General features: G+C 36.0%; 5 protein-coding genes across 8 annotated transcripts; 3 read left to right on the forward strand and 2 right to left on the reverse strand.

Annotated features, from left to right (window-relative positions):
• Positions 1–431: 431 nt before the first annotated feature.
• xrra1 (X-ray radiation resistance associated 1) lies at positions 432–6,298 on the reverse strand. Of its 2 annotated transcripts, XM_079846968.1 has the most exons (18): positions 6,099–6,293; positions 5,772–5,905; positions 5,172–5,326; positions 4,983–5,054; positions 4,680–4,752; positions 4,480–4,577; positions 4,222–4,370; positions 3,906–4,013; positions 3,157–3,302; positions 3,020–3,066; positions 2,792–2,920; positions 2,600–2,693; positions 2,376–2,494; positions 2,041–2,289; positions 1,799–1,955; positions 1,587–1,702; positions 1,357–1,462; positions 432–926 (listed from the first exon to the last, which is right to left on the reverse strand). In XM_079846968.1, exons 2-18 carry the CDS (start codon positions 5,863–5,865, stop codon positions 769–771), a joined length of 2,070 nt encoding a protein of 689 aa, XP_079703094.1. In that variant the 5' UTR covers positions 5,866–5,905; positions 6,099–6,293; the 3' UTR covers positions 432–768. The 2 variants fall into 2 exon arrangements, with proteins under 2 accessions (XP_079703094.1, XP_079703095.1); XM_079846969.1 differs by lacking the exon at positions 432–926 and having other exon boundaries at positions 1,385–1,462; positions 1,559–1,702; positions 5,772–6,298.
• Positions 6,299–6,318: 20 nt separating this feature from the next.
• neu3.1 (sialidase 3 (membrane sialidase), tandem duplicate 1) lies at positions 6,319–10,048 on the forward strand. 2 transcript variants are annotated; one of them, XM_079846970.1, is made up of 3 exons: positions 6,319–6,422; positions 6,749–6,984; positions 7,811–10,048. In XM_079846970.1, the coding sequence occupies exons 1-3, from the start codon at positions 6,407–6,409 to the stop codon at positions 8,765–8,767; spliced, it is 1,209 nt and encodes a 402-aa protein (XP_079703096.1). In that variant the 5' UTR covers positions 6,319–6,406; the 3' UTR covers positions 8,768–10,048. The 2 variants fall into 2 exon arrangements, with proteins under 2 accessions (XP_079703096.1, XP_079703097.1); XM_079846971.1 differs by having other exon boundaries at positions 6,334–6,456.
• A 2,815-nt stretch (positions 10,049–12,863) lies between these two features.
• On the forward strand, positions 12,864–16,123 carry LOC307144315 (sialidase-3-like). Of its 2 annotated transcripts, none has more exons than XM_079846604.1 (3): positions 12,864–13,065; positions 14,335–14,583; positions 14,838–16,122. In XM_079846604.1, the coding sequence occupies exons 2-3, from the start codon at positions 14,350–14,352 to the stop codon at positions 15,762–15,764; spliced, it is 1,161 nt and encodes a 386-aa protein (XP_079702730.1). In that variant the 5' UTR covers positions 12,864–13,065; positions 14,335–14,349; the 3' UTR covers positions 15,765–16,122. The 2 variants fall into 2 exon arrangements, with proteins under 2 accessions (XP_079702730.1, XP_079702729.1); XM_079846603.1 differs by lacking the exon at positions 12,864–13,065 and adding an exon at positions 13,759–13,860 and having other exon boundaries at positions 14,838–16,123.
• Positions 16,124–17,680: 1,557 nt separating this feature from the next.
• Positions 17,681–20,796, forward strand: LOC307144317 (sialidase-3-like). The gene is made up of 3 exons (XM_079846606.1): positions 17,681–17,749; positions 18,971–19,216; positions 19,306–20,796. The coding sequence occupies exons 2-3, from the start codon at positions 19,169–19,171 to the stop codon at positions 20,245–20,247; spliced, it is 990 nt and encodes a 329-aa protein (XP_079702732.1). The 5' UTR covers positions 17,681–17,749; positions 18,971–19,168; the 3' UTR covers positions 20,248–20,796.
• A 3-nt stretch (positions 20,797–20,799) lies between these two features.
• On the reverse strand, positions 20,800–23,724 carry wdr73 (WD repeat domain 73). Its single transcript, XM_079846605.1, has 8 exons — positions 23,511–23,724; positions 23,293–23,360; positions 23,123–23,208; positions 22,951–23,039; positions 22,514–22,581; positions 22,198–22,359; positions 21,629–21,991; positions 20,800–21,477 (listed from the first exon to the last, which is right to left on the reverse strand). Exons 1-8 carry the CDS (start codon positions 23,561–23,563, stop codon positions 21,239–21,241), a joined length of 1,128 nt encoding a protein of 375 aa, XP_079702731.1. The 5' UTR covers positions 23,564–23,724; the 3' UTR covers positions 20,800–21,238.
• Positions 23,725–24,498: the final 774 nt, after the last annotated feature.

Here is a 24,498-nt window from a genome sequence, read left to right on the forward strand (position 1 = left end):
CTTACCCCTTGTTAATGTTAGTCCTATTGTAAATATATTAAAATGAAAAGTGTGTAATGACAGTAATATAAAAAGTACGCATTGAGTTCCTATTCCTTTTTCCCTTTTAAAAAAAAAAAAAAAGCAAACTGTTGCACACTATCAATATAATGCAAATTTTGAGCTAATCACATGAAATCTGTTATTATCCTGATATATGCTATGATATATGTTATACATAGTGTATATTATATATACTATATGTTATATAAATGTTTTATTGTTGGTCCTGTTGTAAATATATTAACATTAAAATTGACAATGGTATAAAAAACTACTCACTGAGTTACAATACATTTTGTTCCTATTTCTTTTCTTCACCTTTCAAAACATTAAAATTCCATAATGACAAATGCTAAAATATATATATATATTTTTTAAGTATACTTTCTGCAAATTACCAATCATTTATTTTATTGTGTCAAAACAATCAAAAGACCTAACAGCCCAACTCTTGCCATATAAAAAAAAAGTAAAAGTTTAAAAAGGGTGACCAAATCTTGATGTGAAAAAAGGATTATTTGAGACTTTTTATGTCAGAGAAGAATATGAGATAAAACAAATGCCAATGAGATAAAACAAATACATGATGAAAATATCATTATATTTCTGACAGCAATGACATTTACTGTTTATTTGTATTCAATACAAAATATCACATTTTGTCGCCATCTCTCCAATATCTTAATGGTGATATTTCTCTAGTAAAAGCAGAAAGTAAAGCACCTGTTAATTTAGATTACACATCTTCTCAGTCTCAATCTGTGCTGCTTGTTCCACTCTTTTCAAATGGGCCGTCCTGTACTTCCTTTTCATGTCCTTCAGCAGAGTTAGAGCCTCTTCATATTCTCTCTTACAAATATCATTCCCTCCTTTGAGTACATGATCTGCATAGAGAATATATGAAGTTGCATTTAATATCGTTCTATGAGCAATGCTGCATTGAATGTCATTTTATTCATATTAACAGTAGTCTGGAGGTTCCCTAGATGGCATATCCACAATCACTGCACTGAAGTTCATTTATGCAGCACAGTCCAACACACTAGCAATCTGTTAAGTGTTGAAATAATAGAGGAACAGCTGCAGAGCCAAATAGATCATTTCAAAGTAAACAGTGCCGCACAATCACTATAACATCTCAGTAGTGTTCTTGATAGTTGACCTGCAAGTTGATGATAACATTTTAATGCTGCTCCTGCTAAAATAGCATCTTGACTTGCTTAATTACACAGGTTTCCATCTCGGTTTTGTCATTTTAATAAATAATTGACATTTCAAAGCCTGCTATAAAATGACAAAGGAAGCATCGGTTACCTAAGGGAACTTTGCTTATTGTTTTCGTCTCATTTATTTGGGCGAGAAGTTCTTCAACTTTTTCTCCCTTTGACTTCTTTGGTCTCAAAGGTGGCAGATTTCTAATCTGTGAAAAGAACGTTCCTGCTGTGTTATTCATAACAGATGACCCAGGATTCAATAATGGCATTAATATCTTATTCGGTGTAGATGATAACTGCACCATATAGAGCTGATGAATGACCACAGACCCTTTTCTCTCTTTCGGCGTACGGCTTCTGAGGAAGGTCCAGATTTGCTTTAGAATCTCTATACACAAGCAGGTTCTTGAGCGTGTGCTCCAAAACCCTTACGGCATGTTGAATTCCTGCGTCGAGAGAAATCAATGACCACACGGACAAAAAAAACAGCACTGAGTCAAACAAAGCAACGGGTCAAACAAAGAGTTCAGGAAAATTCTTACCAGAAATCTTAGGCATTTCTGGCTCAGATGTGTCATCAAGTAAGATTTCGTAACCAGTCAGTTTTTCTGGACATGCTTTACTGGCTTTCATTTCCAGGCTGGTTTGCTTTGGATCATCCAGCTCTTCTTGGTATTCAGACTGATGTAGGCCATTAATCTGGAAAATAAAATAAAACAAAAAAAGTTTTCTAACATGCATATCATACAAGTCTTGCTATGTAGATGTAGGTACAAAAAATTACCTCTGTCACAAAGAACGGCTCTGCATTTTGATTCGCCTCAAAGGATATGTCTGCACTTGCCAAGTCTAAATGCTCCTGGCCCATCGCAATGTCTACCTCGTCTTCAATGCTCGTTTGAGACGATAAGCCAAACTCTGAGGGTTGAGGACTATCTTCTCCAGTGTATTTCTTTGGGCAGAGTGGTTCTGTAGCATGTTGATTTTCCATGATCGAAGGAAATTTTGGTATGTTTGGAATTGTAGTTCTCACCTGAAAATGTAAGTTGAAGGTAAACTGCTTCTGAAAAGACTTCGAAAACATTAAGTGCTAAACCCAAACTTTTAAATTTGTGACACCTTTCTTTTAGGATTGACAGGGAGTTTAATATGTCGCTTAATGCGAGCCGTTGTCTTTTTTCGCGTTATCTTAATACCCAGCTTGTCTTGAAGAAAACAGGTCAGCATTGGTGGGTCGCCTGTATTGAAAAACACAGAAAGAAGATGTACTTCTTTTTTTTTTTGTCAGATTTAGTTCATTTAATGCCCTGGCAATGAGCCTGCCCAAGGATGTGTGAGCTTACCACTTCTCTGTGTTGTCAAGGGGTTTGAGTGAATAACAAGCTCACTGAGCTTTGGAAACAATGCCACAGGCAACAATGCCTCTTCCTCAGCTATCTAGAGGGAAAAATTGGCAAAAAAGCTCTGCTGTCAATGACTTAATTCAGCTGTCTATGTTTGTTAAAAATCAAAGACACAGATACAAATACACAGACCTCATTGTTGGCCAAATTCAGATGACGAAGTTCCTGAAAAGGTAGACCGAGATCCATGGAGCATCCATCCTCCTTTCTCTGATCATCACAGTATTTTAAGGGACCAGAATGAAGACATGCTTTGTCCTCCTATTGCATATAAAAGTTACATTATAAAATGCTGATGAATATCAATGATAATATTGAGGAAAAAAAATGGATATGACTTATATAGACTTCCGATCCTACTTCCAATGTTTTTTCTGTTTTTTGCTGGCTCATGGTGATTTCAGAGACTATTTGGCAAAGAAAGGGGAAAAAATGAACAGACAAACAAATTGTTTTCCAAACTAAAATTACTCATTATTATTATTAAATATACTAACACTTTATCCTCTTGTCATTTGTCAATCTCGCGCTCTGTCCGATGCTCTGTGGCATAATGCCTGTCAGGTCATCTTGTAATGTTGCCATTTGTTCCAAGAATGGGACTCCTGAGATACAATTTCCTTGTAAGTTTAGATGACAAAGCCTAAATGCACAAAAAGTAAGATAAAACGAATTTAAGAGAAAATGTGAGAATCACTTTAATGGTTCCTAAACAATAAAATGTCAAATGTAAGCATCATACTTTTGCAGTTTCCTTAGTTAATACGTTTATAAATTATACATTTAAAAACAAAACAGAGCCCTCTAATCACTTAGACATGTTCTTTCATGTTTACAACACGCGTAATTTCCTCGGGCTACAGCATTGTTTGGTTTAAAATTCTAAAAGGCTGTGCCTCAAGGGGTCAGTCTCCACCGAGAAGAATGAAATCAACTGAGACTGATTTGATAGGCTACCTAATGTTACTAATAACTGATTGTAATGAGTGCACATTTTGTTTAGAAAATTAGGATTATTTAAATTTTTATTCTTGTAAGAGAGATTTTGTGCTAAATAATATTGCTATTTTGGCTAATTATAATTACATAGATAAATGTAGATTATAAACTCAAATGTTCTTGCATATATATAAATATATATATATATATATATATAATGATCTGTCTTGTTGCATGAAATGAATTAATTTGAACACTTCAGAAACTTCATTTATGCCACATATTTCTCTAGAAAAAGCTTACTAACCTTTGTAAGTTAGCAAGACTCATAAACACTCCTGGAGATGATAATTTGTTCTCATCAAGCATCAATACTTCAAGTTTTTGAAATAGCAAGGAACCCTGTTGTGTGCTCCTAAGAAAAGGGAAAACTGTTCTAAGGTAATTTCAAACATTCAAAACTGCACTGAATCTTCTTGTTTAGTTCTTTTACAAAACTTTAGGCAAAAAGCCACTTGTGACTTAATGTTCCATACTTTTAAAATAAAGGGTAAGCATAGCATTTCTAAGCACATATGCTACTTAGATAAAGTCTTTAAAAGAGATTTTAAAGTCTCTTTTACTTTTCTCCAGGGCAGGTACAAGGTCCAGCCATATTGAGTGGAAGCATCTGCAGTTGGTTTCCAGTTAGATGGAGCACCTTCAGACGTGCTAAAAGGCCTAGATTTAATACACTTTCTCCTGATATGTTGTTGAAAGATAAATCCAAAACCTGAAACAAAGTAATAATGTCAAGCTTTTTAGATCATCACAATACTCACATCTGCTTTAATCATTCAAGAGCAGAATACGATCACAACCCAGTATTTATGCAAACTGACCTCCAATCTCTGGAATTCTTCAGCATGAATCTCAAAATTATAGAGACTGTTCAGTGATAGTTCCAATTCCCTAAGTGCAGGAAACCTGTCAAAAGGCTCTAGAAAAATTAATAATAATAAATAATAATATATACACACATAAACAAATTTTACACTTGTCACACTAGAAATATAAAAAATATATAAAAAAATTGGATTACCTAAAGTTAAATGGTTATCAGAGGCATTTATGTAAGCAATGTGATCAAATGTTTCCAAACCCTCAAGTTTGACCTGTTTAAAAAAAAAAGAAAAATCCTTTTGTGATGTAATGGCAGATGGCTTAAACCATTGGTTCTTAAACATTTTGACTGTCCACAATAATAGATAACAATCTCCATAAGTCATTATCTAAAATTCAAGTTGTTTTATCTTAAATTAAAGCTTGTTTCCTGAGTCCCCCTGGTAAAGAACCACTAAACTAACAAATGAACTTTAAATAATGTGTTTTACACAGGGCTTACCATTTGCAAATGCTTGCCACTGATGTTAACAGAACAGAGGTCGGAGGGTTTATCCACACAATGCAGTGTAATCTGAAGTATAGTGGAAGTGTGTGTTAGTAAGAGATATTGAACATCAGAGTCACATGTGAAACCAATAAATGAAATAATTAATAGCAGACCCAGTTACTAATGTGAAAGCATTCTTACTAAAAGTTGAGCATCTAAAGTGTTGCTTGCACTCTCTGGTCTTCCCTTTTCATGTTTCCCAGAGTGCACTTCGAAACATGATCCTGAAACGTTTTTCCTTTTTGATATTCCCTCTTCCAATGTATTTCTGTGTGCTACGAGCCAGTGTCCTGCCCCTTTAAAAAATATAGAATACCACAGTGCACTGTTTAGTAGATGCAACTATTTATTTTAAATGTTAAAAATTCAGAGGCATGTTTGGACCATAGTCCGTAATATAAAAAAAGAAAAAAAAAGAAAGAATACTTTTATTTAGCAAGGGTGCATTAAATGGATTAAAAAATGACAGTAAATACTTTCACATTGTTAAAATAATTTCTATTTAAAATAAATGCTGTTCTTTTGAACTTTCTATTCCTTAAATAATCAGATTAAATCATATAAACATTAAAGCTATTATAAAGCAAAAGTATTAACTGTCTTCGACATTGATAACAATAAGAAATGTTTCTTGAGCAGCAAATCAGCATATTATAATGATTTCTGAAGGATTATTTGACACTAAAAACTGGAGTAACGATGCTGAAAATTCAGCTTTGCCATCACAGGAATAATAATCACCTTCGTTTCTTGGATGAAAATATGATCTTGTTGGGAAGCAATTTGATGGGTAACTTTCTCCATTTCCAAATTTGTAAATCCCCAGTCCTGTCATCTCCTTTAGTGAGCTGTTAACTTAACGTTACCTCCTAGACCTAGATAACAATAATGTGATTGTGAACTATTAACGTTACACAGCAAAATAAAGACCAACCAAGCCGTTAACCAGATACGTTAAGATTAAGTACTATTTAGTAACTCTGGAATTGTAATTTACATTAATTCGGAACCACTAAGACCCTTCTAGCATGTCTCTCGAATAAACAATACTCGAAGTCTGTTTCTTACCAACCGTAGTTAAGCGATATGGGAAATGTAGTACTTTTGCAGCGTTTACTGACATCGTTGTGATTTTAACTCTATGAATACAGTTTGAAAAAAATAAATTAATAGAACAAAGAGTTATTCAAGATCCCACTGAATTCATACATGTGAATGAAAAAAGATACACCGTGCTTGTTGGTTCGGAACTACATGTCCCACAATGCACAGCGTGTACTTCGTTTCCTCTTTCGTCTTGTCCAGCTGGAGGAAGCTGGAGACGGAAAGCTGCATCACACACGGATTGAATTTAATTCAAACGGATTGCTAATGAGATGCAATGCACGAAAGGTGAACTGTATAGACAGTTCTTATGTATTTATATGTATGTATTTCATATTTTCATTAAAAAAGGTTTGTGGTCGTATCGTTTGATTGAACCATGCACATGTAAGCGACGTACCACTGAAACTTGACTAAATGTTTCCCGTTCAGGACGTTTAAATCGACTTAAATGATTGTTATGTTTATATTAATTAAGCAGGACAAGTTTTCTCAAGACGTCTCAAAACGAAGAAGTGTCTAGATATGTGCATGAACACTCCAAAAGTTCAAAGTCTACTGCATTACAACGTGTCATACTCTATACCTATATGTTTGCCTACTTGTTTTTCTAGGAATGATTAACAGCATGGCGTCAAAAAGCTACCCAGAAGAACCCCAGCAAGCTCTACCTGCACGAACAGCATTATTCCAGCAGAGGGATGGTAAAACATACAGAATCCCTGCTCTGATCTACATCAGTGATGGTCAGACTTTCCTTGCTTTTGCTGAAGAGCGCAGCTCTCCACGTGACAGTGATGCAAAAGTGTTGGTCATGAGGAGGGGATTACTGCTAAATGGATCTCTTCAAGTAATTAAAATATTTTCTGTACAATATATTTTAATGTATTCATATTTAATAATATACTTTAGGCCCGTGATCTCAAACTCAATTCCTGGAGGGCCACAGCTCTGCACAGTTTAGCTCCAACCAGCTCCAACTCACACCTGCAAGGAAGTTTCTAGTAATCCTGAAGACCTTGATTAGCTGGATCAGGTGTGTTTGATTAGAGTTGGAGCAAAACTGTGCAGAGCTGTGGCCCTCCAGGAATTGAGTTTGAGATCACTGCAAGGCCCTACTGTTAAAAAGTTGGGGGTCAATACGATTTTTGTTGTTGTTGGGGCTGGGGGTGGTATATAAGAAATTACTTTTAGTCAGCAAGGATGCATTTGATCAGTGACAGTAAAGGCTTTTACATTGTTAAAGAGACTTTATTTCAAAATAAATTCTGTTCTTTTGAACTTATTTTCTTTTGAAAAATTAAAATGGTTTTCACAAAAATAATAACTGTTTTCAACATTAATTATAATAAGAAATGTTTCTTGAGCACTAAATCAGAATATTAGAATGAGGATAACGTGACTGAAGACTGCTGAAAATTCAGCTTTACCATCACTGGAATAAATTACATTTTAAATGTTAAAATGTAATCAAATAGAAGTCATTTTATAGTGTAATAATATTTCACAATATTTCTCTTAATGCATTTTGATCAAATAAATGCAGCCTCAGTGAGCATTTTAAAAACATAAAAAAAAAAAAAAAAAATCTTACCAACCCCAAGCTTTTGAATAATAATGTATGATTTCATAATTCAATATTTGTATGCAATTTAATGAATTGTCATTGTGTGCAGTGGTCTCCTGTTCAAACACTCTCTTCTGCCTGTTTGCCGGATCATCGCACTATGAATCCTTGTCCAGTCTATGAGAGGAAATCCAAAATCATCTATCTGTTTTTTGTCTGCATATTGGGCAATACCACAGAGCATCACCAGATTGCTACGGGTAGGAACAAAGCCCGGCTGTGTTACATCACTAGTACAGACTATGGCCAGAGCTGGAGCAAGCTAACCGATTTATCAAATAGCGTTATTCGAGATGAGATTTGCAACTGGGCTACTTTTGCAGTAGGACCAGGACATGGGATTCAGATGAAAAGCGGAAGACTAATCATTCCAGCTTATGTTTATTACATACACTGTAGGTGTTTTCATTTTCCACTCAAAGTCAGGCCTCATGCTTTATCATTCTATAGTGATGATTGTGGTGTCACCTGGCAGATGGGGGAGAAAATCCAAATGAAATCCTGTGAATGTGAGATGGCTGAGATAATAGACTATGCTGATCGGAGTCATTTGTACTGCAATGCCCGTAGTACAGGCCACAGAGTAGAGGCTTTAAGTAAAAGCAACGGAGCAGATTTTGACAACCCTCACTTTGCAAAGAAACTAGTGGAGCCCCATCACGGCTGCCAGGGTAGCGTGTTGAGCTTCCCCGTGCCAGAGCCATCGGAGGAAGGGGAGCAGAAACCAAGTGATTGCTTGACACAGTCAGACACAAAAACTTGGTTACTCTACTCCCATCCAACTAACAAAAAGAAAAGGAAGGATCTTGGAGTTTACTTGAATAAATCACCCTTGAATTCTTCTGGTTGGGGCAGTCCATGGATCATCTGTAATGGTCCCAGTGGATACTCAGACTTGACGCAGTGTGAGGAGCGATTTGCATGCCTCATGGAGTGTGGAGAGAAAAGTGAGATTGAGGAGATAGCCTTTGTGGAATTCAAGCTCAGCGATGTATTGTGCACTTGAAATGATACAAGAGCAAATTAAATTCATTTTGGACTTCCTGTGGGATCTTTTAACATTTGCTTCTGGGTTAGATTTACATCTTTCAGCAGTATAAAAAAAAAAATAGCATTTTGAATTCAGATAGATTTATCTAAGGTGAATCCTAGCAGCTCTTGAAATCATGAAACTGTCATGATATAAAAACTAAGCTGTTATTGTGATCATTTAATTATGCCTTTATTGGTGCTGGCTTAATAATGTAAAGCATGCTTTACCTTGTATTTATTTATTGTAAGACAAATGCCTCATATACATTGACTAGCTGTAGGAGTGAATGGTGGTCACTGCTCATTTGTATGTCAAATCTCTTTGAGGGCATTCACTGAAACGAAGTGTCAAACTGTGCATGCTAAAATACTGATTATGCTTGGAAAATAAAAACATAGGTTATTTATATACTTGCATATACATAAATACTTATTTACAAAATGAAAAACCTGCTACTGGCTTGGGGTGCAAAAGTTACTTTAGCTCGTCAATTTAACACGTACTAACTTTGGTGTAGAGTTTACTTTTTTCTCTTCATTTCATTGTAGCCTAATAGCTGTGTTGCGTCTGTAATTGCCACACAGATTCATTTCAACCATCTGGTTTAGGTCAAATAAATTAGTGTTTTCATTTAAAGTAGCCTACTTCTCTGTTTTAGACTGGTGTCACTGAAACTTTTGGAATGATATGGATAATTTTAGTGTGGTCATCATTTTAATCAAAATTGACTGATTGTGTTAGATATAATCTGCAGCCAAATACACTTATATAAGGTGGACATTATATTGTACTAATATAACATTAAAACGATTGTAAGCAACACAGACGCGCTACGCTTAAACACTACGTGAAAAGACCCGAGGCCCAGAGAGAAGGAAATGAAAAGTGGAATAAAGTCGTTATTTTTGTTTGTTTTTGCGCACAAAAAGTATTCTCGTCGCTTTATAAACTTAAGATTGAGCCACTGGAGTCACTTGGACTGTATTAACGATGTCTTTAATACATTTTCTGGGCCAGCAAGTTTCAGTCCCTTAGAAGCCTATGGAGGAGTGAGACAGCACTCAGATTTAATCAAAAATATCTTAATTTGTGTTCCGAAGATGAACGAAGGTCTTACGGGGTTGGAACAACATGAGGGTGAGTACTGGCAGAATTTTCATTTTTGGGTGAACTATCCCTTTAAGTTGTCAGCCCTGTTACCATGATGTTGTACAGTAAATTGAAAACTGAATATTTGTTGAAATCATAGACCGTAAAAAAAAAAGAAAAAAAAAAGTAATAAACACGCAGGGATTAAAGTTATCCGTCGCTATGGCGGATTCCCGTTAAAGATAGGGTAGGTAGGAATTTTATAAAAAACCTTTTTCCAAATTTGTTTAAACTTTCTATATATATCAATACATAATTAAAATGTAAGTACTCTGAAAAAAAGAGTCTAAAAATCGAGTGACTCTAGACCGTTTAATCTGCATTAAACACAGCTCATTATTTCCATTCGGGACGAAACAAAGGATTGGCTTAGGCGACTGTCACTCACTCTCGCAACCATGGCAACCACCCTTTAGCTAAAGGATCTGCCCACTTGCGCGCAACCGGCCGTTTGATTTGAGGAATTCAAGAGGCACGGAACCTAGGAATAGGAGATGCAAAACTCGACGCAGGTCCTCATGTCCAAGAAGTGCTCCTTGCCCTGCACTTCGACCACCCCGTCCTCGGCCTCTACTTCCTCGGACCCTAGTTGCACGGCTGCTTGCACGACCTCCTCTGCTTCGCCCTCGACCCCGGACCTGTCCTCGAGCTGACGATGCGGTACTTGTCTCTGGAGTGTAGTCCTCATCAGAGTCAACAATGCTTTCATCATGGAAACTCTTACATGCAGAACACCATATATGTTATGAATCTTACACGAAATTCATCTTCATCACAGTGTAACTGATGGTAATGGAAAAACGTGTATCAATGCAACCTGTTTTTAGCTTTGCCTTATAGTTATAACTAGCTCGTTAGCGAATCAAAAAATATATATTTTAAACTTTACCAATATCGATATGCTAGCTTGATAGTGAGTACTAAAATACATCTTATTTGTTTATATTCATAATGATAAAGTTAGATTTTTTTTATTACATGTGATTCTGACATGATGTCACTACATCCACAGTGCTCCTTCCTCTCCACTTGTCTCAGATAAATAATGCGTCCAGCTCAGCGGTCGGAGTCTCGCGTTCATGCGTTTTGGGGGCGTGGCTTTGGAAGGAGCTCAGAAGGGAGGGGGTGGAGTGAATGGAAATAATAAGCTGTCTTTAAAACAGTCGTGAGAGGTCTACAGACACTCGATTTTTATACTTTCTTTTTCAGAGTACTTACATTTTAATTATGTATTGATATATAAATAAAGTTTAAACAAATTTGGAAAAGAAGTTTTTTAGACAATTCCTACCTACCCTACCTTTAATTGCAGCGAGTCTACGACGGATTTCCGTCAATTGCAGGGTTCCCGACTGTCCTATATGTGTTAAATTCACTCATAATTTTAAGGCCGTAAATATGCTTACATTTCTCAAATAGTGTAATAAATGTTTTAATTTCCGTTTGAATAGGTCTTACTCTTAAATTAAGGAAAGATGATGAGGTGTATATTCACCCTGCTGAGAGGAATGTGATCAAAGCCTGGAGTGGAGCACGTTCCTCTCTGCACTCTTCTGTAATCACTCCGCTCTGAGTCCACTCCGGGTTTTCCATTCCCGCTCAAGCGGGATATCGTGCCTGTAAAGTAGCCTGAGTTTCGGTTCATTTATGTCTCATATGCCCACGAACCCCCATAGCAGGATCACTATAGCAAGGACCTCGTATTTATAAAATCCTGCGTAAGGCCCTGCTCATGCTGTTCACTTTTCATATAGGCTAATCAACATAGATAAAATAAAAAAATAACATTATATTATTTATTTATAATGGCTATGTTAAAACAGATATTATATTATGTATAGTTTGTGATAGTATCTCACTTTTCGGCAAAAGCTCTGTTGGCTTTTATTATTTGAGAAATAAAAACTTGCGTTAAAGTTATGCAAATGGTTAATTATTTGTAGGCTATGACTACATCACAAAGAGTCAAGTACGGTGGCCGAGAGGTGCAAAACAAATCACAATTACAAAAACAAAATAACAATTCAGAAAACACAACGACAATTTAGAAAACAAAATAACAATTCAGAAAACACAACGACATTTCAGAAAACACAACGACATTTCAGAAAACACAACGACAATTCAGAAAAAACGGAAAAGGTAGGTATATTTTGAGAATGACGTACTTTTCACTGATTGGACGAGATACCTGTCAATCAACAAATTTGTGATCAACTTTGTTTTGCTATGCGAAAATAGAACACATTAAACTTTTACTTTGAAGAAGGACATTCATGTGCCGTGATTGTGGACATGCTGGCGACATACCACATAATATTTACTATATTAATAGTGTGTCATGAGTTTAGTATGCCTGAGCACATGGTTAGCATGAGTGTTTCGCGATTAGCGCGATAGCCCGCTATTCATTATAACTGGTCATAATGAGTGTATGAGAGTACATGATGTTGTTTCAGTCATATTTAGTTTGTAAAAAGCATGAGATTAGAGTGTTACTACCAGCTGTCACACGTCATTTTGGGGCTAGCTAGAGCATGAGAACTGCACAGAGAGAGTGTTAAATAGCTTGTTGATCATATTTTTCCTTCTAGTGTAATGGAATGTGTACAACGGTCATTACTGTAAAAAAGTGATATACATGTTGAGATTGTATGTTTTGAGCTTTTGTTATGCATATTCTCTTATGCTTCATTCTGAGTAAATACACCAACAAAGAAGCCTTCACTGCAATGCTCTCTTTTATTTCATTTTTCGACATACCACTACATTAAAAGCTGCGTCGACCAGGACAGTTGTTCGGCTACCGGACAACGTGGTTAGTAGCCTACTTCTCTGCAGAAGTTGCGTGTTAAACGTGATGACATATGCGGCTGCTGCAAGAACTCGACCCACCAGGGACAGAACAAGGACACGTCGTAGATTCGTTAGGCGTACCTATCACTCCATGGGACCGAACTATCTTTGGCACGTTGATGGGTAGTCTACGATTTGTTTCTACCGGTACTTCCCATAGACAGTATATAAACCATAGACATCATGATATAAACGGTACTTCCAGACAGTATCGCTTGATTCCGGTTCTGGCTTGATTGACAGGTATCTCGTCCATTCAGCGATAAGTACGTCATTCTCAAAATATACCTACCTTTTCCGTTTGTTCTGAATTGTCGTTGTGTTTTCTGAAATGGCGTTGTGTTTTCTGAAATGCCGTTGTGTTTTCTGAAATGTCGTTGTGTTTTCTGAATTGTTATTGTGTTTTCTGAATTGTTATTTTGTTTTCTAAATTGTCGTTGTGTTTTCTGAATTGTTATTTTGTTTTCTAAATTGTCGTTGTGTTTTCTGAATTGTTATTTTGTTTTCTGAATTGTTATTTTGTTTTTGTAATTGTGATTTGTTTTGCACCTCTCGGCCACCGTAGTCAAGTCTTGAAAAAGCATTCGATTGAAAACTTAATAAAATTTGTAAATAATAGAAACGCACTTCAAAATGGCCTTTCTTTAAATGCAAATGTTCTTGGTGTAGGCTATTTCATTTGTGAAGGTAAAACAAGTCAGACTATACTCCTAATTACAAGAAGAAAAAACTGCCCGGGTGTGTGGCTGTGGAATGGGGTTTGACCGAGGAAAAGTTTTCAGTCAAAAAAAAAATGTAAAAAAAAATATTTATTTATTTATTATTATTATTTTTATTTATTTATTATTATTTTTTGCTTTAACCTCTGAACACGTAAGCACAAGGGGATAGGAGTGACTAAAATCTATTACCCTACTCGTCTAGCTGTCGCAGTAAAAAAAAAAAAAAAAAAAAAAAAAGACCCAGCACGTGTGTAAGATCAAGTTTGGTTTCTGGTTGAAGTCTGTGGTCAAGTATTCTGCAGCTCACGTTTTTGTAGCAGAAAAAACAAGAACATTTCTGTGAGTAGGCTATGTCATTCATGCGGTATCATATCAACATGTTTCACGTTGCTATTTAGTACGCTTTAGTACTACTGTACGCTTTAAAAGGCAGCTACAGCTAGTCACTGAAAAACAACGGGAACAAGTTTGGCTAAAAGTAGGCTAACTTTCAAGGCGGCAAGCGTCGAACCGTCACGTTTGCTTTCATGTTTCATTATTTGTCGTGCACGTGCTTCGTGGTATGGTTAGTTTTATGACCGCTTGTAATTTGATCGAAGTAAGGGAAATACACACTTTCCAACTCCAACAAACCCACACACTGCACAATGCAATCTCTCTATGAATAGTGTACGGGGAGATAGCCAAATGAAGGAAGGACGGGGTACAGCAAAAAATATTCTATGCAGTATTCTTTCATAAATGTAGCTTACAAGCCCTCTATAGGACTTCACCAGGTGAATGCTAATATAAAACTGCTTATTCTATTTCTAGGACTTAAATTTAATAATGGACAAAACACAACCAGGAAGCAAATCAAGACCCTTTCCACTAACAACATTATTCAAACAAGAGAGTCAAAACTCTGAAAGAAAGCAGGTGACGTACAGAATTCCAGCTCTCATCTATATCAGTGACAATCAAACCTTCCTTGCTTTTGCTGAAAAGAGAAAAACTGCTGACGACACGGATGCTGATGTCCTTGTGATGAGAAAAGGAATATGGAAAGATGAAAGAGTTGAGGTGAGACTTTACATTAATATTTAGTCAGTCTTGTACATTATTACACAGTTCTCTGGAATTTGAAATAATGTTAGGCCATAGCCTAAAAGTAAAATTATCAAATCATTTCAACTCGAATCAGTATTTCATGTCCATTTATTTATTCGGTGAGTAGCATATAATAAGCATAAACTTTGTATTTTAATACAAGATTTTTAATAAGACATGAATAATATCACAGTGTTTATTATTGTATAATTTATTTATTTTTTCAGTGGAATAGTGGTCATGAGTTGCTCACTTCAGCTTGTCAACCAAACCGCCGTAGCATGAATCCATGTCCGGTCTATGAGAGAGATTCCAAGACCCTCTTTCTGTTTTTCATCACTGTTCCTGTTGGGGTCTCTGAACACAAACAAATACATAAAAATGAGAATCAGGCACAACTTTGTTACATAACCAGTAAGGACACTGGCAAGACCTGGAGCCATATTACAGACTTGACAGCAGATGTGATTGGTGAGCAGTTGAAGGACTGGGCCACCTTTGCTGTTGGACCAGGACATGGTGTTCAAATGAAGAACGGGAGACTGATTATCCCGGCCTATGTGTATCCTTGCCACCCACTCAACTGTAAGCCCACAGCGCATGCATTTGCATTCTACAGTGATAATAAAGGAAGCACTTGGCATGTTGGAAAACGTATGGATGGTGAGTCTTGTGAGTGTCAGATGGCTGAGATCATAGACGACAAAGGTAACAGTACACTGTACTGCAATGCTCGAAGTACATCCGGCCATAGAGTCGAGGCTCTAAGTAAGAGTGATGGAGAAAATTTTGACAAACTTTCATCTGAACATAAGCTGACAGAGACTGGACATGGTTGCCAAGGAAGTGTGTTGAGTTTTGCTCCTGATAAAGCTCCTGAAAACACATGGCTACTTTATTGCCATCCAACCAATCCAAGCAAGAGAACGTGCCTTGGCGTCTACTTGAATAAAACCCCTTTGGATGCCTCTGGATGGGAGGATCATAAATTGATCATCCATTTTGGTCCAAGTGGATACTCAGATCTGGCTCAGTGTGGGGATGGAAAACACGTTGCCTGTCTCATGGAATGTGGAGAGATAAGTTATGTTGAAGGCATAGCTTTTGCCCTTTTTAAACTCAGTGATGTCATCCAGGCCAAAGGCGTTGAATGAGACAGCAAATCAAGTTTAGATAGTAAATTATTAAAATACTGCTAAAATAATGGACATGTACTCACAAAACTGAAATTAAACATTTTTAGATCTTCAAAATATGAAGATCTTATACAAAACTGTTCAAAAGTTTGGGTTCAGTAAAGTATATAGCCAGCTGCTTTCCTCACTACCGCAACAGTTCTTCTTCCAACCCTCCAACCCTCCACTGCTCTTATGCTTTTTTTCTGTTCATTTGTTACAAACTTATTTAAGTAGTCCTTTAGTGCATAAGTTGTATCTCAAGCCCTCTATCTTGGACAGCATTAATTATGTGAACATGCAAACTTCTAAAAATATTAAAGTGAATGCAACCCTTCAATGCCTCAGGTTGTCATAATTGAGCATCCATTATGATCCCAATGTAAAATGTGCAAGCTGTAGTTTTTCTGGAACTCTTGAAATCACTGAATATCTTAGAAACCCTGGGTATTAGTATTGTGTTGCACATTCTGTTGCTTCTGCTGTATCACACCTTATACTTTTCACTTACTGTTACTTTTGAGTGCTCAGTTAAGATAAGGGCCTAGTGTTTTGATAAATTTGTGCAGAGGTGTGGCTGTCAACATAAGGGGTGGAGAGACCATAAATCCTTTTTGACATGAGAGATAAAGTTAATGAACTAAATTAGCCCAGCATTTATAGTTCATGCATATAACATGCATTTGACAAGTATTAGGCTCTTCATTTATTTAGTAATTCTCCTACACCAAATGTTGCCATTACAAATGAAGTCTTAGTGATAAAAGAGATTCTCTTCTGTCAATGATTTGCCTACCCAGTTCGGTAAACATGATGGATCCGTAATAGTTCAAAGATTTTCATATTGTCTTCTTAATGATTAAAATTGGATAGTTTTCTTCTAGAAAGACAAAACGTTCAGGTGGAGAAAAAAGCTTTTTTCTTTACCTTGACATGTTTCGACTGCAACCTGCAGTCTTCCTCAGAAGCGTCTTCTGACAGCTGTGACGTGTCGTTTATCAGCTGTTATTTCCTGGGCGTGACCATCGAGCGACGGGGAACGTTTTGTCTTTCTAGAAGAAAACTATCCAATTTTAATGATGGATCCGTCTGAGAGTACTGTAAGACTGGAGGAACTGGAAGAACTGGAAGAGAGGGCAACTCTCTGATCCATACCATATCAAAACCATATGGATCTCTCATCCATACCATATCAAAACCATATTTTTTATCCAACACAGCCATTTAAGATTGTGTCAAACAGGAGAACTAATGCAATTTATCTCTATTTTGCATTGCAGTCTTTTTCCTACCATTTCCAGAAATAAAACATACTGTATACTTCACATTCCAGGAGAGTATTTCTCAAAAGACTAATGCCCTGATGTTAAAACGCAAGAACATCACATCCTTCCGAGAGAGAGAGATAAACATGTGTTGAGTGTCTTTTAAAAAACCCTAAATCTCTTAACAGGGTTCAAAGAAACTTTTCACCTTTATCAGCATTGAAAGGTGAGATATTTCTCAGAAAATACTGAGTGAAAGTTAAAAAGATTAAGCAAAAGATTAGTTGAGGAAAAAATGTCAAGAATGTACAGTACTTCAAATGTACACACTTATAGGTTTTCCATGTTTGTTGTTGACTGTGAATCACCTTGTCCCAGTGTGGTGAGAAATAAAAGAAAAAAAATAATGAAAAAGAAAAAATATTGTTGTGCAATGGAAAGAATCCATGGATGTTAATGGTTGTGGATAGCAATAAAGAACCTTTGTTTTATGTGTTAGCCTAATCAATAATTATAAATATATAACCACATGCTAACTGTTACTTATCCTGATGTTTAATGTTTAACCTAGCTTCAGCAATTTGTTGATATAGGATATTATAAATACAGGACGCTCAGCATGTTTTGGTTAGACCTGATGAGAGCCTCCTGTAGTGTCTGTGGTGACAAACCTGCTGTGAGAATCATTTGCTGCTTTCTGTGAGTATTTTTTCTAATAGTCTTTTGGAGAATTATCAACAAGGACAGAAACCATGGAAGTTCCCCATATAGGTTATGGTAAACAAAAATGTTGTCATTTACTGAATTTTAAGTATAAATTAGATAATAATAATAATAATAGTAAAGCACCCCTGTAAAAAAAGACATAAAATAAAAAAGTGGCATCATTGAATTTGCAGGTTGAAGTTGTGTAACTTTTGTCTGTACAGTGATTGGATTCATTGTTTTGTTTTGGACTTGAGACAGTGATATATGATTCCTACTTTGTCCTACCTGTGAAGGAAGGCATGACGACGTTTTCATTCGGGCTGAGTCTCTCTTGACTGTTTTTATTATTGAGTATTGTGCATTTTAGAAGGAGCAAGGAAAATGTGGCAGCAGAAGATATATACTATATTAGGTATACTGTATATATTCACCTCATAATGACAAAGCAAAAACAAGAATCGTGACATTTTTGCAAATCAAAAAAAAATTTATTAAAAAAACTACTTGCATAAGTGATGCGAGGAGAAACAGTCAGATGATAAAATCAATTTTTATTTCTTAGCAGCAGATGATCAAATAATAAATGAGAAGTAATAATATTTCATCCATAATCATGAGTAAAAGTTTAAAATATTTTATACAGTTAAAGATGAGCAAAGCCAAGTTCCTCTTTTAATTGCCTACTGAAACAAGTTAGCCTCACCAGACACAGCTGCAAAAGATACCCTTGGGTGAAAGTACAATTTGTCATATTGTTCTAGACCATATGCGACAGAAATTAGTCTCACTACACATTAGTATCTAAAGAAACTGCAGCTGTGCACCTTTCCTCTACTTGCTAGATGTTTTTTTCTGAAAACATGATACAAACTTATTTAAAATAAACATTTGTTTCAACTGTGGTCTGGCTGTTCGACTTCTGCACACGTCTACTGAAAAGAAAAGGTCAACCAAGTCAATACAGAGAGACATCAAGGATAATAGATGAAAAGAGCATTAAACATACATTTCAAATGATATTAAGAATAAACACAACAAACTATATGATTTCTTAAGATATGATTGATAGATTTGATTAAATGATAAAACATAAACAAGATATATATATATATATATATAAAAAAAAAAAAAAATTCTACTTCAATAAGTATTCACACCCTTTTCTGGCTACTGTCTTGTTACTGATTCTGATGCTGTTTATTATTTTTCTAGAGCTCAGCTTTAACAAGAAGCAATTTAGACACAACAACAATATACAAACAGGAACAGCCTCAAAGTTGGTGTTGCTGTTGTAAAAAACAAGTGACATACAGAATTCCAGCTCTCGTGTATTTCAATGACGATCAAACCTTCCTTGCCTTTGCTGAAAAGAGAAAAACATTAAGTGACACAAGTGCAGAAGTGCTTGTGATGAGAAGAGGAACGTGGAATAATGGCAAGAAGATTAAAGAAGTTGAGGTACAAATTCATTTTTTAACAACTTCGCTATTTCATAGATACTTTACACAACCTGGCATGAAAACAGCCATGATGCTTTTTTATTTCAGTGGGTCAATGGTCATCAGTTGCTCACTTCAGCTTGTCTACCAAAACACCGCAGCATGAATCCATGTCCGGTCTATGAGAGAGATTCCAAGACCCTCTTTCTGTTTTTTGTGTGTGTTCCCAATGGGGTCTCTGAATACGAACAAATACGGTCAAATAAGAGCCAAGGACGACTTTGTTATGTAACCAGTAAGGATGCTGGCAAAACCTGGAGCCAAACTACAGATGTGACAGCAGATGTGATTGGTGAGCAGGTGAAGGACTGGGCCACCTTTGCTGTTGGACCAGGACATGGTGTTCAAATGAAGAATGGGAGACTGATTATCCCGGCCTATGCGTATCGATACACTGGCAAACCTGATTGGACATCATGTTGCTGCTTATCATTTTGCTGTTTCACACCTTATGCTTTAGCGTTCTACAGCGATGATAAAGGAAGCACATGGAAAGCGGGAAAACAAATGAATGTTGAGTCATGTGAGTGTGAGATGGCTGAGATCATAGATGACAAAGGTACCAGTACTCTGTACTGCAATGCCAGAACCCGCCTTGGCTACAGAACGGAGGCACTAAGCTACAACTCTGGAGAGGATTTTGACAAAGTTTTAACCTCAAATAAACTAATAGAGACTGGAAAAGGTTGCCAAGGCAGTGTGTTGAGTTTTCTTGAACAGAGTAGTCCTCCAAATACATGGCTGCTCTACTCTCATCCATCCAATCCAAAAAAGAGAGTGGATCTTGGTCTCTACTTGAATAAATCCCCATTGGATTCCTCTGGGTGGCCAGATGAACCTTTACTTATATTGCATCATGGTCCAAGTGCATATTCAGATCTGGTTGAGTATGAGCCTGGACACTTTGCTTGTCTCTTGGAGTGTGGGAAGGAACATGAGAATGAAGAAATAGCCTTTTTGCTGTTCGAACTCCCTGAGAAAAGACTGTGAACGTGTACATTTAGTATTAATTGAATCCTCAAGAGTCAAGTACTTTCAAATGAATTGTTGATCTAATGTAACCTTTTTTTTTCATTTATAGCATTACATACTTTATAGAGCTATTACAAAATATGTATTTTATTATAATGTTAATTTCGTTAATGCCAGTATCTCCTAATTTGTTAATTCATAACATTATGTAAGCTGAAAAACTTCTAGAAAATATAATTTCCTATACTTCATGTCATCAAAAAAAAAAAAAAACCAGCAGAAATCCTTTACATACTTCTGTTAATAACATTCTGGAAACTATCTATTTGGAACCAGAGATTCAACATAATAGTCACTGTCAGCAACTTACAGTAGATGATATGTGTTGTGTATAATTCTTGAAATGATCTATTACATACTAAGCTCAAATATTGGACAATTTAAAGCATATATTTCATGTTTCATCTCTGATTAGTGCGAAATGCAACTGACTTCTAAATGCAACAAACTGTGGCAGATATTAATATATAATCAAATGTAACATGAATAAACATTCAAATGCAACCTAAACATGGTTTCCTCATTTTTAAACTTTATAAATATCATCACACATAATGGGTTTTAATCTGTTTTCCATAATTGACAATTAAGTCCATTGCCAACACAACAACAAAAACAGTCACTGGACAAACACTGAAACAATATTACATAATATGAACACTGACGTCCTCTGAGGTCATTTCACTACAATCGATAATTGAGATGCAAGATGATGCCAGCTGTTTTTATGAAGCAGAATAAAGTATTCCAGAGAGCCGTGTAAGAATATAGTTTATTGACTTAACAGTCATTGTAAAAGCCATTATTAAAGCCATTAAGACATTATTTTTTAATTGTTTGATATTACTTCATATACTCGTACAGAAATATTGTATGCAAATCTGTTAAAAACATGCATATGGTTTAATTGCATGCATCACAGAACAGTTTTGTCTAATGATCAGCAACATCATCTGTCAGTGATTATGTCCACCCAGTCCCATACATGTAGAGATCCATCGGTAGCTGCTGAGAGAAGAGTGTTTGGTCGTGACTGATGCCAAGAATGGGTGGTGATAACAGCTGGGGAACCACTGTATTTTGAATCATGTGACATTTCATGACCTCTGTGTGAAAAAATTGGCTGAGGGCTCTGGGCCTCTGTGCTCCAGTCTGTTGTGTTATAAATGTGTACTGTTCCATCAAACCCTTCAAAAAAGAAAATTGTCATGTCATTGGTGAGCAATCAATGGTCTTCACACAGGTTCACATTATGAAATACGTATACAACAATTTGTATCAATTCAATCTTAGAAGACTAAATATTAGCTAATTTCAGAAAGAAAAAAGCTCTACTTACCAGACACAGACAGACAACTGTCGAGAACAGGAGCCCAAGAAACGTTCAGAAAGTCATTGTTTGGTGGACTGTGTTGGACATTTAGTTGGGTTTGACAAATTGGACTCTGTAAATCTCTTATGTCTGACAGCAGAATGTGAGCGGAGGATGAAAGTCTTGCTACAATAGAAGGTTCGGACAGGGAGCTGTCACTCCTCAACCCAAATGACCAGTGCAAACCACTCTTACTTTCTTCCAGAGGATAATGAGCAGTTGAGGGGTCTCTTGTGTCACCCATGAGCAGAGTGCCATTGCTTGCACAAATGAGAAACGCATGAGCATTCACAAACTGTAAGCCACTCACTGAATCTAAGGACTCATTTCCTGTAAAAAAAAAAAAAAAAAACATAAATCATATGAAATGATATATATATATATATATATATATAGTACTAATATTTCAATTAAACTCATTAACTAATGTAAAAAAATATATAATATTTAATAAATACATAAATATCTTATATTTCAACTAAAACTCATTAAAAACAACAGTGAAAAAGGTTAAAGGTAATAGGTTTTGATATTACCTAATGTATACAGAACCCGCCCTGTTGCGATCTCTGTCAGCTGAACATCACTTATACAAGAACCATGAAGAACTGTTGGATCCTCTGTCAATCCAGGTGCTATTTTAATGCCTTTTGCTGATGTGCTCTTGAGGTTTATGACTCCAGTCCTTTTTATAACATCTGTATTGAAAAATGGTAAGATACTATGTAACATGAATCCAAAAATATAAGAAAATTATATAATAATAATTAAAAAAATAAAGAAAGTACACAATTACACAGGACTCAAAATATACATCATTATTTTCCTATTGGTAATCCTGGTATATCCTACCACTATCATCGCCTCCAATATCCCAAATCTGCAACGTTGAGCTAGAACTTCCACTAGTCGCCACACACCTGTAAAGAGCAACTGATATAAATAACTAAAATAAAATATTACGTAAGAAAAACAAAGGGGGGGGGGGGGGGGGGGGGTTGCAATGCTAAATGAAAATAGAAAAATTTAACTAATCATATTATCATGCACATACATAGCAAAGTAAATAGGCCTATACATTTTGAAACCTGTGAAGAATTGAACATTTCTCAATATCATGCTGTTGTAGACAGTCAACTCAATTAGCAGTATTTTTACCTCAATAAATAGTTTGAATTAAATAGTTACAATAAATAAGATTTGATAAATTATTTGATAGTATTATCAAATATCCCATTAGCAGATGACATTAATGTCCACTTTCTGTTCTGAGCATATCTAATTCTTACCTCGTTCCAGGGATATGTATCAAACACTCAACAGGTTCCTCTGAAAAGCCACCACGCTGTACTTTGAAGTCTCTTTCTGCACAAAGACCCTAAAGTTGTGACCAATAGGCAGTTAAATGAATTGCACATTCAAAATACATACCAGAATTGCATTTCTAATGTCTTCATTCACCTGGTTGTCACCAGCATATAACTTAAGAGGCAGAAGTAACTCTAAAATTTCACTTTTTGCTCCAGTGTATCCTGCAACACAAATACCTGGAACATAAAAAAGAAAACTGCCTTTATCGGATTTGATATTTTAACGGTCAACAATGTTTCAGGGATTCAGAGATGTTTTACTTTTGTCACCCGTCCACTCTATTACTTTTGTAGGATGCTCCAGTTGAAACACATGCAGGTCTTTGTATCTGAAATCAAGAAGACGCAGAGTTAGCGGATGATGAAACGTGCCCCTGATGCCCAAACATGCCGTCTAGGCAGGGAACACAGTGGATGTTGAGACACAACCACTATACAGGCAATTAAATGCAAGTCTAGTCTACGGCTGTCAGACTCACGTGTTTAGAGACTCCATAAACCAGTCATCAGCTTCATCAGAGGATATGTCCATGCTCAATGAGTGTTCACTTCCAAAACAAAGTAAAAATAATTATAATAGAAAAAATCTCTCAGTCCTCCTTAAGTTTATTCATCGGGAGATATTCAAAAACAGGTTAATATTTCCGGGACATGTTCTTCTGTAGCCTACTGCTGATGTGTTTTTTAAAGTCCGTGTTGCCTTGCCGCCATCTGGCGGCACGAGGTTAATGTCGCGCATTCCGTTTAGGACCTTAATTATGTCCACTACAAAGATGATTTTTAAGCAACATAAAGTTCAAAATAATCATCATTCATTCAACTTTTGTTTTCGCTTAAAATAACTTTTGTGGTGTAATTTCATAGGCATTCATTGGCTGATATAAGTTGATAGGTTTGGGCCTCTTCAGCCTGTCAGGAAATCAACATAATTATGATTTGATAGAGATGGCTGATACCTAGAATCATTTATTTATATTTGTTTAATAGAGTCATTTTTTTTTTAATAACTTGAATATCTCCAACAAGGCAAACAAAATGCACCTACCTCTATCTTGGCTACAAACAAGCTGTTAGATATGTTCACTACTATTCCCCAAGAAAATAAGGGCATAGTTTAATGAACAATAAAAGCTGATTTGAGCACACAGGGAATGGCAATTGTTGAAAACCATATATTCTGGTTTATTGTGTCGTATAAAGAAACAAAGTAGATAAATAAAACAGAAAAGCTTGGGATAGTAAACAAGAGTAAAAACTGTTGGCATTTCATTTAGAAAAGCAGCATTCCACAAGTGCTATTGGGTTAGACCCTTCATTGGATGTGTTATTGTCTCTATAGTGGCTGTACAATGCAAAGCAAAGCCAGCGCCACTTAAACCAGACCATCCTTTGACTTTCATAGGATCACAGTCTGAATAGAGTTAAATGTTGGAAATGTTTGGCATGCCTCTCTTGAAAAAGAACCAT

Source organism: Squalius cephalus (genome assembly GCF_949319135.1).
Source record: "Squalius cephalus genome assembly, chromosome: 17".
NCBI classification, from domain to species: Eukaryota; Metazoa; Chordata; class Actinopteri; order Cypriniformes; family Leuciscidae; genus Squalius; species Squalius cephalus.

Coding starts and splice junctions, on each gene's coding strand:
- xrra1 (XM_079846968.1), bottom strand. CDS start 5,865: ATGACAGGACTGGGGATTTACAAATTTGGAAATGGAGAAAGTTACCCA. Junction 5,055..5,171: donor CTTTAGATGCTCAACTTTTA/GTAAGAATGCTT, acceptor ACTATACTTCAG/ATTACACTGCATTGTGTGGA. Junction 2,921..3,019: donor AAACAGAAAAAACATTGGAA/GTAGGATCGGAA, acceptor TATATGCAATAG/GAGGACAAAGCATGTCTTCA.
- neu3.1 (XM_079846970.1), top strand. Junction 6,985..7,810: donor TGCTAAATGGATCTCTTCAA/GTAATTAAAATA, acceptor CATTGTGTGCAG/TGGTCTCCTGTTCAAACACT.
- LOC307144315 (XM_079846604.1), top strand. CDS start 14,350: ATGGACAAAACACAACCAGGAAGCAAATCAAGACCCTTTCCACTAACA. Junction 14,584..14,837: donor GGAAAGATGAAAGAGTTGAG/GTGAGACTTTAC, acceptor TTATTTTTTCAG/TGGAATAGTGGTCATGAGTT.
- LOC307144317 (XM_079846606.1), top strand. CDS start 19,169: ATGAGAAGAGGAACGTGGAATAATGGCAAGAAGATTAAAGAAGTTGAG. Junction 19,217..19,305: donor AGAAGATTAAAGAAGTTGAG/GTACAAATTCAT, acceptor TTTTTATTTCAG/TGGGTCAATGGTCATCAGTT.
- wdr73 (XM_079846605.1), bottom strand. CDS start 23,563: ATGGACATATCCTCTGATGAAGCTGATGACTGGTTTATGGAGTCTCTA. Junction 23,040..23,122: donor TATATGCTGGTGACAACCAG/GTGAATGAAGAC, acceptor TCACAACTTTAG/GGTCTTTGTGCAGAAAGAGA. Junction 21,478..21,628: donor CAGTTGTCTGTCTGTGTCTG/GTAAGTAGAGCT, acceptor TCTTTTTTGAAG/GGTTTGATGGAACAGTACAC.